At 43.6% G+C, this 14,311-nt stretch overlaps 1 protein-coding gene across 1 annotated transcript in view; it reads right to left on the reverse strand.

The window, feature by feature from the left end:
• The window catches only part of AGPS (alkylglycerone phosphate synthase), a 308,587-nt gene that overhangs the window by 196,498 nt on the left and 97,778 nt on the right, over nucleotides 1-14,311 (reverse strand). Inside the window, exons 5-7 of the mRNA XM_068245442.1 lie at nucleotides 11,049-11,123; nucleotides 4,484-4,555; nucleotides 2,592-2,671 (exon numbers count right to left, since the gene is read on the reverse strand). Coding sequence (XP_068101543.1) covers nucleotides 2,592-2,671; nucleotides 4,484-4,555; nucleotides 11,049-11,123 — 227 coding nt within the window. The remainder of the gene's footprint in view (nucleotides 1-2,591; nucleotides 2,672-4,483; nucleotides 4,556-11,048; nucleotides 11,124-14,311) is intronic.

The following is a 14,311-nucleotide window of genomic DNA, read 5'->3' on the forward strand; positions in this document are numbered from 1 at the left end:
CATGGCTCCATCCATTTTCCCGTTAATACGATTAAGTTGTCCTGTGCCCTTAGCAGAAAAACACCCCCAAAGCAAAATGTTTCCACCCCCATGCTTGACAGTGGGGATGGTGTTTTGGGGGTCATAGGCAGCATTTTTCTTCCTCCAAACACAGCGAGTTGAGTTAATGCCAAAGAGCTCTATTTTGGTCTCATCAGACCACAGCACCTTCTCCCAGTCACTCACAGAATCATTCAGGTGTTCATTGGCAAACTTCAGACGGGCCTGCACATGTGCCTTCTTGAGCAGGGGGACCTTGCGAGCCCTGCAGGATTTTAATCCATTGAGGTGTAATGTGTTTCCAATGGTTTTCTTGGTGACTGTGGTCCCTGCTAATTTGAGGTCATTCACTAACTCCTCCCGTGTAGTTCTAGGATGCTTTTTCACCTTTCTCAGAACTATTGACACCCCACGAGGTGAGATCTTGCGTGGAGCCCCAGAGCGAGGTCGATTGATGGTCATTTTGTGCTCCTTCCATTTTCAAACAATCGCACCAACAGTTGTCACTTTCTCTCCCAGCTTCTTGCTAATGGTTTTGTAGCCCATTCCAGCCTTGTGCAGGTCTACAATTTTGTCTCTGACATCCTTGGACAGCTCTTTGGTCTTTCCTATGTTGGAGAGTTTGGAGTCTGCTTGATTGATTGATTCTGTGGACAGGTGTCTTTTATACAGGTGACTAGTTAAGACAGGTGTCCTTAATGAGGGTGACTAATTGAGTAGAAGTGTCTAACCACTCTGTGGGAGCCAGAACTCTTAATGGTTGGTAGGGGTTCAAAAACTTATTTCACTCAATGAAATGCAAATCAGTTGCTATCTTTTATTTAAGGTTATTTTTTCGATTTTCCTTTTGATGTGCTATCTACCACTGTTAAAATGAACCTACCATTGAAATGATACTGTTCTGAGACTTCATTTCTTTGTCATTGGACAAACTTACAAAATCAGTGAGGGGTCAAATAATTATTTTCTTCACTGTAAATATGGCAGCCCTCACATCCCTCTTAGTTTAGGTGTAGGCTAGAGATGCATCTGTAAGGCCCAGTGCACACTGAGTGGATTTGGATGCGATCCGCCGGCCACATCCGCCTGTAAATCCGCTTGGCTATTGTATGTCAATGGGCTGGTGCACACCGGCGGTTTGAAGTTTGTAGCAAACCGCAAACGTGCCTCCTGCTGCACGTTTGTGGTTTGCTAAAAACCTCAAACCGCCGGTGTGTACCAGCCAATTGAAATACAATAGCCAATCGGTTTTACAGGCCGGCGGATCGCATCCAAATCCACTCTGTGTGCACTGGGCCAAATCTCTGCAATCCGCACCAAAAACCGCTAGCGTTTTGCGGATCTGCTAGCGGTTTTGGCGTGCACTGGGCCTAAAGCACTAGGCCTTGAACCGTCGTCTGATGTTGTGAACCTTGTGGGTGACATCGAACGTGTGCAGCATCAGAGTGGAGATTAAATATGTTCCTAAAAACTGTCTGTGGTATAAAAAACATTCTGAAATCTATTTAACCTCCCTGGCGGTATGCCCGACAGTGTCCGGCTAGCCGCCGCAGGGGATCGCATGGCCCCGGGAGGATTTTTGCACATAAAATGTTAATTATACCTTTCAGCTAGCACTTCGCTAGCTAAGTATGCCCCCCAAATGGCTCCGGTCCCCTCTGATCACCTCCACAATACATACCCCCCAGGGATCCCGCGACGGCGCAGCCTCCCAATTAGCTCCCGGCTTCGCTATGGGGAGGATCGGGACTGCGCATGACGTCACGACGTCATGTCCGATCATGGCCATAGCAACAGTGAAGCTGCTTGGACAAGCCACGGCTCTCGCGGGATCGCGGATGGGTAAATATTACCGGCAGCAATCGGGGCATCAGAGGGGACCGGAGCCACTTGGGGGGCATACTTAGCTAGCGCAGTGCTAGCTGAAAGGTATAATTAACATTTTATGGGCAAAAATCCTCCCACGGACGCAGTCATGGAAACTGCGCAATGCCAGGGAGTTTAAAATCTGTTCCTAGTGTGTGGCACACATCAGATAGGTCCCTGTCAGATTTGATCTGACAGGTATCTGACAGGAATCTGATGGTCGAATCAGGTGGCCATCAAGAGGACCTGTAACCAAAATTACATTGTGAATAAAATTGCTTAAGCTTTTACAATATTAATTAATAAATGATTTAGTCAGTGTTTGCCCAGTGTAAAATCTTTCCTCTCCCTGATTTACTTTCTGAAATTTATCGCAGGGGGTGATATCTTTAGAACTGGCAGGTGATCTCTGCAGAATGTTTGTTACTGAAAGTTCTAAAGTCAGTACAATAACATGTCTGGTTTCCCAGAATGCTCGGGGGAAGGGAATTCTGCAAGATAAACATCCTAGGATAAGACTTGGTGCAAGGGTGGGGCTATATACCAATATACAGCAATATATAGCTATAAAAAGTGTTTCTGATGCTGAAACCAGGACATTTAATGTAAAAGTGGGTATCCTAAATAATTGACTGCATTCTACCATATGTCATTACAGTTCCTCTTTATGGGGGCTTTCCACTTACCATTTGTGAAGTATCTAATGAAACAATGGCCCTTTTCTCATCTTCTGGACACTCCAATGCACTGGATACACTTGTTCCACCTGCCACACAAAGTAAACAGCTTGATCCAAAATGTACAAGGGATTTGTAGTCTTATTACAGACACAAATTTAGTGACCAATCTTTATCTTGCAGTAGGAACTCGGGATCAGAAACACAGCTTGTGTTTAAAGGACACCTGAGGTGAAAATAAACTAATGAAACAAACAACTATCTATCCTCCTCCTCCTAAAAATGACTTTTCAAGATATTCACGGTTTTATTTTATATTTAAATCTACTTTTTAAATGTTTACTGTTTTATTGTTTTTGCTCAATGACACATTCATTGAAGTATGCCAGAGCTAAAATCTACGAACAATTGACTCTTTTTGTCTCCTTCCTGCTCTCAGAAGCCATTTTCTGCTAGGAAAGTGTTTTATAGTTGTAATTTCTGATCAGTGAGGGTCACACTGTAGTCTGACCCAGTCCTGACTCAGACAGGAACTGCCACTTACATACCTGATTAACTCTTTCAGGCAGAGAAAGAAAAAAAGGAAGACAGCATAGTTATTTGTGTGCTAGGCACTGTACATACAGGTCTATCTCACCATGTCATATCCTTTGCAGGGGTCCCCAACCCCCGGGCTGCGGCCCACTGGTGGGCCGCAGGCTGCTCTAAGCTGGGCAGTGCAGTCTGTCATGACTCATCACAGTGCAGAGAGAAGTGTCACTGAAGTTTTCCGGGAGCTATAGAGAAGAGCCATCTGCAGCCATTGTTACTGCTGCCACCTAGTGTCTGTTATTTGTAATGCAGCATGCTTTCTAGCTGTCCGGACACCAGGTGGCAGCAGTGAGGAGGACTGGGACGTCTCTTGCCAATGCCAGCCACAGTGTTCAATCAGCACAGTGCACAGAGGTAAGCAGCGGATGCTGGAATCTTAGTGTGGGAAGAAGAATGGAAAGTTAAAAAAAGAGTGGGGGGGGGGGGGGGGGGGGGGGGAGTGTGAAGTGGGGGTAGAGAGGAGGAATGGGTGAACTGAGTGTGGGGAGGAGGGTAAAGGGGCTGTGAGGTAGAGGGAAGGGTAAAAGTGAGGGGAGGCAGATGAGGGTAGGAAATGACTGGCAGTAGATAAGTAAGCCCAGGCAGTACCCCCTTCACACCACCTGACACACCAAATGTACTTTTCCAAAGTGCTGAGGGCGATGAAGATAGTGGTTAGGTAGGGCTGGTGTTCCCAGGACTTCTTTATGGAATGACCCTGCCTGTAGAACAAGCCCACGACCCCCCCCCCCCCCCCCCCCGCAATAACACCCCCATCCCCCTGGTCCTTGGAAAAATTGCATGATGCTGAAGCGGTCCTTGGATCAAAAAAGGTTGGGGACCACTGCTTTAAAGCACACCTTAAAATGTGCTGCTTCTCACTTCAGTTGCCCTTTAAGGATATCAGGATAATCCTGCCCTTTTCTGGCACCAAAAACGAAAATAAAAATTTTGGAAGTAATGTTCTTTTGTTTTATTTACTGTAATTCTAAAAAAAAAAATACCATTTGACAATGTTACCATGTTCTATCACTAGGTGTGAAGTCAAACAAAATACCCAAGCAGCTCAGGGTGACCCAGACCCACTAGAAGAGTACAGGGGACTAAATGAGACCATAAAGTCATCCTACTTAAAAAAGAAAGGCTCTGTGTGATTTGCATATTTAGGAGTGCAGCATTGTGGGAAGCCACGGATGTTCACTTAAAGTTACCGTAAATTTTTGCAAATACCTTCTGCATTAAGAAGGCAGACTACACTAGACGTGAAGTGTGATTTTTAATAATGGGTCAACGTTGACAAAAAAAATCATATACGTGGCCAACAAACTTACCTCCAAATGGAATAATGCAGACATTGTGTTTACAGGCTAGTTCAACAATCCGAACAACATCTTCATGACAATCTGAAAGTACAAATGGAAACTGCTAAATGTCACATTTTTGTTTCAAACAAGGCTTTTATAGCTAACAATTCTCTCTTAGAAATCAGATTATCCGAATCGCTTATTTCACTAAGCATGACTGAGTACTGCCTGATATTGGTTTTGGCACCATACATAGCTCAGGTAGACAAAGATAGATAGGCATACAAATATGCAGTCCACAAGGCAAGTATCAATCAATATACTATTATTACCGGAAAGCCCTGCACCACCACCATTTTTTTATAATGGCATTGGCAAGCATGCTGAATTCCTCTGCAGCCAATGCATGTGCTGGCAATCACTTGGAATGTGTGGCTGTGGCAGGGATTACAGTTCCACTGTGGCACTGCTGCTATCACGTGACTTGGGGGTGGGAGAAAGGGCAGAGCCAAAAGAAACTGAGGAGGCTGCCAGCTGTTTAGCACTAGAAAGTTGTCCCCAGTGAACTTGCTGCAGCTCCAAGTTTATTTTAATATTTTTTTCTTAGAATATGTATTTGTTTTGTCAAAAGGAGTAAGCATAACACCCCAAAATAAACAAAAACAAAAAAAGAGACCTGCCTATTCTCCAGCCTGTTCGCGGGCAAAAAAAAAAAAAAAGGGGGGGGGGGGGGGGAATGGGAATGTATAAGGAAAGTGAGAAAAGAAAGGGAAGTTTACATTTTTAAGCAGCAAATGTTAAAGGGAATTTGAACCGAATAAAATTATTTAAACAAACACATCATGTACCTGCAAAATGATTATTACATACTTACCTTGCCATCAGTTCCTCTCAGAAGCTCACCATTTTGTTCTAATGACTATTCCTTTCAATTCTGACAAGATCTTATCAGAACTGAAAGCCTTAGGACCCTTTTACACTTAATCAGTTGCTCTCAGTTAAAACGGAAAGAAAACGGATTTTCAAAGTAAGTCCCATGCTTTCCTATGGCACCTTTCACACTTAATGCGTTTTAACTGAAATCTTTGTCACAATGCACTGCTATGGAAAAAAACGCGTACTAACGCACACCAACACGTACTGACGCACACCAACTGATTAAGTGTAAAAGGGCCCTTAGGGCCCTTTTCCACTATATCAGTTGTTGTCAGTTATAACTGAAAGGAAAACTGATTTAAGGTAATGTCCATATTTCCCTTTGGCTCAAGCAGTATAACTGGTTAACAGAGGGCTGACCCAGAATCAGTTACAGGGTCATCACCATTTTTAAAATGGAGGATGGAGAATCCCACTGATCACAGTGGACAAAACGGACATAGGCTTCAATTCATCAAAGGGTGTTCGATAACAAAATCCCAGTCCTTAAAATACCGCATTCGGTATTTTACACTTCACTGTGCTAATTCATCAATATTTTCACATGTGTGGTAGAGGTTCGTTAAGTTACCGAAGTACTACGGCTTCAGTTCATCAAAGGCTGTTAGATAACAGCAGAGTGGTGCAGAGCAGCTTGGAATGTCTCTGTGTTACAAGCTGATAACAATAGAAGGCATCCAGACATCCCTTTACATGTAAACATGTGTTATATTTACTGTTACTTATACTGCCTCTGCTGCTCTGAATCTGTCCATCAGTGTTTCTTAACATTTTACTTATTTGCCACAAGGTAGATAAACTTCCTGGAGACATTACAAATGCCATGCTTGGTGATTTCACCACTTGCATCTTTGCATATTCAAACAGGGACTCAAAGGGTTAAACCACCAAAGGACATCTGGGGATATCTTTTGTCCCGTTCTCTCTGCTCACTGCCTGGGGGGTCTGGAAGCTTGTGTGGAGAAGCCTGTGTGACCTATCAGCGGCACTTGCAGGAGAACAGGGGCTGTTTCTATTGGCTGCCTGCTCCTGTTAATCATGAAAACATTCACACAGAAGGCTTTCGAAGCCTGTAATGACAGGGGAGAGCTGGAGATAAACACCGAATGTGCTAGCGAATGTGGTAACCTTGATGAATTAACATTTACTGACATTTGCTGACATGTGTTGAGCACAAGTCGGTAATTTATCTCATTGCTCTGTCATTTCAGCTTCTCATTCGGTAACAGCTTTGATGAATTAACATTTTCTTAAGTGCTCCGTTAACTCAGCTGTTTTCAGCATTACCGAATGCGGTAATGCTTGATGAATTGAAGCCATAGAGGAGAAAGAGATTGATGAATGGATTAGGAGGGAGGTAGATATGACATTTGTATATTTATTTTGACTTTTATTTTCAGTTCAGGTTAGCTTTAAGTGCTCAATTATTATATTTAATTGCATCTATAAAATGCGGTTCTAAAAAACAAAACAAAAAATATGACGGTATAAAATGTAAACTATGGTTTCAAGTAGTCAGCAGAAGGAGATGACAGGAGGCTTTGTGGAAGGAACAAGTTCAGCATCTTCATGCATTTAGACCAGGCATGGGCAAACTTGGCCCTCCAGCTGTTAAGGAACTACAAGTCCCACAATGCATTGCAGGAGTCTTACAGCCACAGTCATGCTCCATAAAGGGAAATGCATTGTGGGACTTGTAGTTCCTTAACAACTGGAGGGCCAAGTTTGCCCATGCCTGGTTTAGACTGTAGGTGACAGGGCATATTGATGCCACTCACCCCTCCCCTTTTCACTGAAAAAAAGGGGGCACTACAGCCACCGAGCTACCTCCATTATATTCAGTGGGATGGAGGCATGGTGTTGGCAAGTGATGTAGAAGGGGATAGATGAGGTGATAAGGGAGCAACACAAAGTATTGACACGTGGGAACGTTATTAGGGAGGGAGGTGACCTGTAGACATTGAGGTTGGCCCGCGACTAGGTACCAGTGTACAGTTTTGGTCCACTTTGTATTTGAGTTTGACACCCCTGGTCTAGATTAAAGGGTGATGTGATGCAGTCTCTTAGAGGAGAGTATAAGTGAGTGGAGTTTTAACAAAGTGTGTGTCATAACATCTACAAATAAAAATGCAAATAAAATACATTTTTGGGATATGTGTTGCAGCTGTATGCCATTATACTGCAATCTTTACAGTGCAAATGGGACCAAACAATTAAATTTTTGTTTCATCTGACCCAGAAGACCAAAAGTCTTCTTTGTCCAGAGGAGCATTTGCAAAGGCCAAGCGAGCTTTCGTGTGTCTCATCTGGAGACGTGGCATCCTCCTTGGTCTGCATCTGTGGAACCCAGCAGTGAGCAGTGTCCATTGGATTGTCTGCCTTGAGACATTGCCAGCAGCAGAGCCCAAATTCACCAGGATGGCCTTGGTGGTGATCCTTGGATTCTTTTTCACCTCTTTCACTTTCCTCCCGGCCAGAACAGGAGTCACTTTTGTTTCCCAAAACGCCCTCTGAGATTTTCCACAGTGCGGAAAACCTTGTATTTGTTTTAATAATACTTTGCACAGTAGCCACTGGAACTGGAAAACATTTAGAATTGGCCTTGTAGCCCTTTCCTGACTTGTGAGCAGCCATAATGCGCAGCCGCAGGACCTCACTGAGCTCCTTTGTCTTAGTTATGACTGTCCACAAAGCAACTGCAGAGAGCTGCTGTTTTTCACCTGTTGAGTTGATTAAAACAGTTGTTCCCAATTAATCAGGGTAACTAGGATGCTTTAGAACAGCTTGAACTATTTGGTATAGAACTTTGGATTTTGCCACAGACTGACAGTTTGTGAAGGGTATGAATACTGGACACTTTTTGCTCAAATGTAAATAAAAGCTTAGAATTTTTTCCACAATAAATGCCACTTATACATCGTCTTATTACCTTTTGGGAGACACCTATGTCATTTCCCATCAAAAAATTACTTGCTGGTTGAATAAAAGTAACTTTATGGACTGCACTGTATGTTCATATCAAAAATAAAAAGCTCAACTCAATGAAAGATGTAAGAAGAGCCTTCCCAAGTTAAAATGTCATCAGGTGCCCTGAGGAAGCCCAGCTGAAGGCTTTAACAGCAGGCTCAGCAGAAGTGACAGCTACAACTGCTTGACTCATCATCATCCTGCTACCCAGAATGCAAGCTGGAGGGGGCACTGACACAGCTGTCTGAAAAGATTGCTGTCTTCAGCACAGGAAGTCTGTGCTGCAGGAAGTTGCTGGTGAAGGGCCTTATGACCAGGGACTATTTTATTGAGCAGCAAATTAAAAGGGAGTTATACACAAATAGAACCAAGATCTCCTTTGTGCAAACACAGGAGCAAAGAAACAATTGTCACTCGAGTTGGGTTTTGAGTCACAACTGTAAAGGAAATAAAATTAGGGACAGCCACCACATGCACCATTTTACAACCTCACTGCAAGCGGCTTCGATGGGATTTAAAGAATTAGTCGTTTCAAGCATAATTACATAAAGCAGCAATACAATTAAAACCGCTAATATTTAACCATCCTTATTCTGTTTAATTAATGTACAATGACTAATTTGGCTATTCTGAGTGGGCCTTAAGCTATTTGCAAAGTTAACGTCATGCAATTAAATAGCAATAGTGATAATGGCTTGTTTCATAATATTTAACCATTACTGTGGTGTAGCCTGGAATAGCTACACCGTTAATTGCCACCCTGAGTCACAATCCTACCTAATTGGCGCTGCCTAATCACTGGAGAAACATGGCTGTCTAACAGCCCATTTCACATGGACAGTCAAAGCACCTTGTACACAGGAACACACTGTCTCTCCAGAGAAATAACTGGATCTTTTATTACTGCCTATCTATCCAGCGCTCGCCTCAGACAGGGGAAGTAAAAATGCTTCACAGCAGTCCAAATACAGCAATAAATTAGTACACAAGGTGGTCTATTAAAAGTGATGAGCGGATCAAAGCATTCATTACCAACAACCACTAAAGAGGGCAGTTTCCTTAAAAGGATCCCGATGTGAGAGACATATGGAGGCTGCCATACTTATGTCCCTTTAAACAAGACCAGTTGCCTGGCAGTCCTGCAGGTCTTTCTGTTCAGGAATGTCTGAATCGTACACCTAAAGCAAGCATGCTGCTTACTTGTTTTACCCAAATTTACAATTATATCACTGCTGAACAGAAAAGGGGGGGCGGATTTCTTCCAACCAGCAAAGGGTGAAATTAGTATAGGTTCTTCTCACTATAATGGAGTTTATTATTATTATTATTTATAGATCGCTGACATCTTCCGCAGCACTGTACAGAGTATATTGACTTGTCACTTAACGGTCGATTGTTCTGGGGCTCACAATCGAATCTTCTATATTTAGGGTGTTCTTCTATATTAATCGATATCTAACTGGTAACTAACTGGAAAAAAAATTGGCCAGTTACATACCAGGTCTCTCACCATCACCCTGCGCTGTTCGGTTCCCACCTTGTCACCCTCCATACACTGCAAGCAAGGCCACGCACCTCCTCTAATGTACTCCTGTGGACAGAAGCATTCTGCACTTGCGCAGTAAGCAAACATTGCTACTGCGCATACGTGGAACACTCCTGGCCACAGGATTGCTATCGAGGAGGCGCGCGGCCTGTGCTGCACATGCTCACTGGCAGGTAACTTATTGAGCGGCCCTGCTTACCGGAGAGAAACAGCAGAGGAACGGCCCGGAGCAGAATCACGCGAGTGCAGGACTTCAGGGGGCTGGAAGAAGACCAGGTAAGCAACTGGGCACTTTTTTTTCACTTAAGTGTCCTAAGGGAACTTATTAAAAATACAGTCAGAAACATGTATGGGGTATTTTCTAGCAGCCCAAAACTTTGGCTTTGCTTTAGCTGTTGCTGGTTCAAATCTCAGCCAAGGCACTAACTTTATGGAGTTTGTATGTTTTCCCTGTGTGGGTTTCCTCCAGGTACTTTATTTTCCTCCTGGCTTCCCTCTAAAATTGGCCCTAGACTATGATGGACATATGACCAGGGCCGGATTTGTACTCTTTACCGCTCAAGGCCACTGTCACCAGCCGCCCCCCTTCAGTATAGGTAGCCTGATGACCCCCCCCCCCCCCCAGTATAGGTAGCCAGATGACCCCTCCCCCCTTTCTCTTCAGTATAGGTAGCCAGATGACTCCCTTAATGCCTCCTTTTCCACCCCCCCCCTTTCAGTATAGGTAGCTAGCTCACCTCCACACCGCAGCAGCCATCAGTGTCACTCATTTCTCCGCTCGTCTCCAGTGCAAAAGCTTCCTTCCAATTTAGCCTGCTGCTTTGGTGCCCTTGGCCATGGCCTAGGTGGCCTTGGCCTAAATCCGGCCCTGCATATGACTATGGTGGTGATTAGATTGTGAGCCCTTATGAGGGGCAGTGACATGACTATATACTCTAGAAAGTGCTGTGGAAGAAGTCGCCACTATAGAAGTACTAAATAATAATAATAATAATAACTGACCATTTAAGATAAAACAAACAGCTGGCATTTCATAAGCCACACAGCTAGCAATATAGTGATCTAATATAAATTCACACAACACACAATATGCTATACATTACTTTGTACATCCCAATGAGAAGTTCTGCATCTGAAACTTACTCGGCCATACAATGATGTCTGGAATTCTTTTAAACATTCCTTCCCTGAGTGCAAACATTTCATGGAGACAATGACCTACAACAAAACAGAGGACTATATATTAGAATACAGGCACGTTCATGTGGGATTTCTCTGCAGTTACATTTAGCATGTAAAAGAGCAGGCTGCTAATAAAGTGTAATGCATAGTGTGCAGTAGAGGTGCTGCTTTCAAAATACTTCAAAACAATACCTTAAAAAAATCAAAAGATGCATGCATGAAAGAACTCACACGCATATATTCATAAAGACACTGTAATAAAAAAAAACCCTCTGGGGGATATGTACCTCAGGAGGGGGAAGCCTTTTGATCTTAATGATGCTTCCGCCATCCTCCTAAACCTCAGGAATCCAGCACTGGTTCCCGCCAAAAACAACAGCCAACAAAGGATGTCGGTTATTGCGCCTGCAATATTTACCTCACCTGGCTTTAGTGGAAATAGTCAAGCCCAATCAGGTTTGCTCTACTGCGGTCTATTTCCGCCAGAGCCCAATGGGAGAGCTTCTACTGCATTGTATGTAGATATTTACTTTCCCAGGGCTCGGGGGCTTCCTAAGCTAGAGGACCACGAGGGGAACCTCATTAGGATAAAGGAGGCTCCCCCCTCCCGAGGCAAGTATCCCCGATGTACTAAAAAGTAATTTAATACATGTTCAGTTCAATGCCACTACTATGCTTATGCTTTCTCCTTTACTCCCTTTCTGTTCACTCATAGGAATATTTTTGTTCAGAGAAGACTGGGCCCTTAAGTGTAAAACTGGCCAGACACCTACAGCTTTCTACCCAATGTTCCAAAATGAACGATTCCTTTCTGAAAATAATCGATTCAAAAAGAATTGATTCCTACCACGCATTGCACATCAATCTTCCAGCAGGGAATCTATTGATAATTGATTGAACTGTAGAGTTGCGCTGTTCGTTGCAGTGCAAAGCTATGGGCCATTGATCTGCCAATGCTCTTACCCCGCCCACATTGTCAATTTCCCATACTGGCCGATCAACACTTTTGATCGATTTTTAGTCAAAATTGAAAAAAAAATAAAGAAATCAATGTGACCTTTTGGGTTAGTGAGTCTCAGCAGATTAATTGAATCTACAAGGAATCGAATGAGAAAATCGATGTGTATATGGGCAACTTTACTCCACTTTGCTAACAAAAAAAATATCTTTTTCAGAAAGAACTATTATCTTTATGGGCCCAAACAAAAGGAATTTAAAACATAAAAGCATGGACCCAGTATTACAGTATGCCTTAGCTGGAAGCCCAAATAATAGAAGAAAAGTTAGGGAGGCTAATGGAGGGCTGGTTTATTCAAAATGCATGTAAGTCACTTTAGATTGTAAGCCTATGGCAGACTCCTTCCCCTTGTGTTCCTAGCTTGATCATGCTGAGCACCTGATTCATTGTTGAGCACCCTTGCTCACGGACTTGAACTATTGATACCAGCATGACATCATGCTGTGAGGCATGACTTCATGCTTCATAGGCAGAGGCAGTACTTCTGCACCAACTCAGCTGAGTTACACTGCACTGCATGATCTTGTTTATTGTAGTTTAAGGCTTCTTAACTTGTGCTCCCTGTATCCCCTATTATGTCAACCCTTTATCTATTTTACAGCCCTGCTTAATATGTTGTAGCTTCATAAACGCAATAAATAAGTAATAAAATACATGGGTCACGGTTCTGGCCACCAAGCCAATATAGGATTGTATATGCAACTCCTAATGAAAACCAAAATAAAATGTGTGTGAAGAATAAAAGATGATATATTTGAAGGAGAATTTCACTAACTGTTATTGGACAGGGAAATAAACAGAAACAAGAACTGCAAATCAGGACTTTTTTTATGGTTTGTTCTTTGCAGTGTTTTATAAGCCTCAATAGCGCAAGGGTATCGTCTCTAAAATGTAAATCACAAACCTTTCCACAAATGTAATCCAGTGTTCTCCCCAGGCTCTTTTAGCCGGGTGCTCCACCTGGCTAGTTTTGGTGACCACCCGGCTGTCATCGGCTCACTTCCTCCTATGCTGTAAGCAGAGTTGCGCACAGAAGCACCAGCCCTGCATTCTCATCTTGCCTCACCCGGCTACTTTTTCATGCTACCCGGCTGGAAAAAATTTCTGGGGAGAACACTGTAATCTAATTTGTCCTGATTGTAAACATCAGCCCCCAGCTGAATTTTTGAGTGTTTGTAGAAAGAATAAGAGTACAGGAAAAATTGTGTGTCAATGAAACACTTCACTGTGATATTCTGACGATTTAACCCTGGATCTTCCAGGGTCATCCTGTGTTCTCATCGAGACCACCGCCACTGCCCAAGACACTCTTGAAGTTCACGATCATGCTCCTCTTCATTCACCAGTACAGCTGTGCTGCACCCATGTGAGTACGCCTGTGCCTGCACAGTAGCACATAGCTGCTTGTGGACAAGTGGCTCTGGCTTACTGCGCAGGTGTAGCAAAAATAGCGCAGGCACAGCATGGCCATGCTCATACACAACAGAGCATGGCCACGATAATGTATCCCTCAAGCCCTTGTCAGATGAGTTTTGGGGTCCACACGTGGCAATAATAAGGGCGAGGAGGATACAAAATGCCTCAGGAGGATCAAGAGGCTTACCTCCTCATAGGTAAGTATATAGATTGTTTTTGTTTCAACCAGCCTGCATGAGAGAAACCAGGTTTCTCCATGCAGGCTGGCATTGCCTGAGTTGCTGAGCCGGACAGAGTGGGGTTCCACCATCTGAATACCACCAGCCCTCATGGTTCATGACATTGAGGGATTCTGTAAGATAGAGGCCATCTACACAGACAGATAACCAACCAAAATATACTTTAGTACTGGTATCTGGCAACCAATGTACTATATGTTATGCAGACATCTTCATCATGTTAATGAAAGGCATGTAAGGTTTACTTTCAGGCTGCTTTTGCACTTGCTGTAGTGCGTGTTATAGCCGCAGTGCCACCAAATCAGGGAATCCATTAAAAGTATGCCTTACTTCTGAGGTTACAGCACAAGTTGGCCGGTAACGCACTGCATGCACTGCGTTGTCGCACCGGAACCCGCCACACCACATCGCACCACGTAATAGCCTCATAGGGCTAATCACTACTTCCACGACAAGATGCGGCGATTTTCGGCGACGCAACAGACCGCCTGATACCGCCTAGTAGTAATACTACAAGCTGTGGTTGTGGGCTATTGCAAATTTTATATTGC

Source organism: Hyperolius riggenbachi, chromosome 7 (assembly GCF_040937935.1).
Source record: "Hyperolius riggenbachi isolate aHypRig1 chromosome 7, aHypRig1.pri, whole genome shotgun sequence".
NCBI lineage: Eukaryota > Metazoa > Chordata > Amphibia > Anura > Hyperoliidae > Hyperolius > Hyperolius riggenbachi.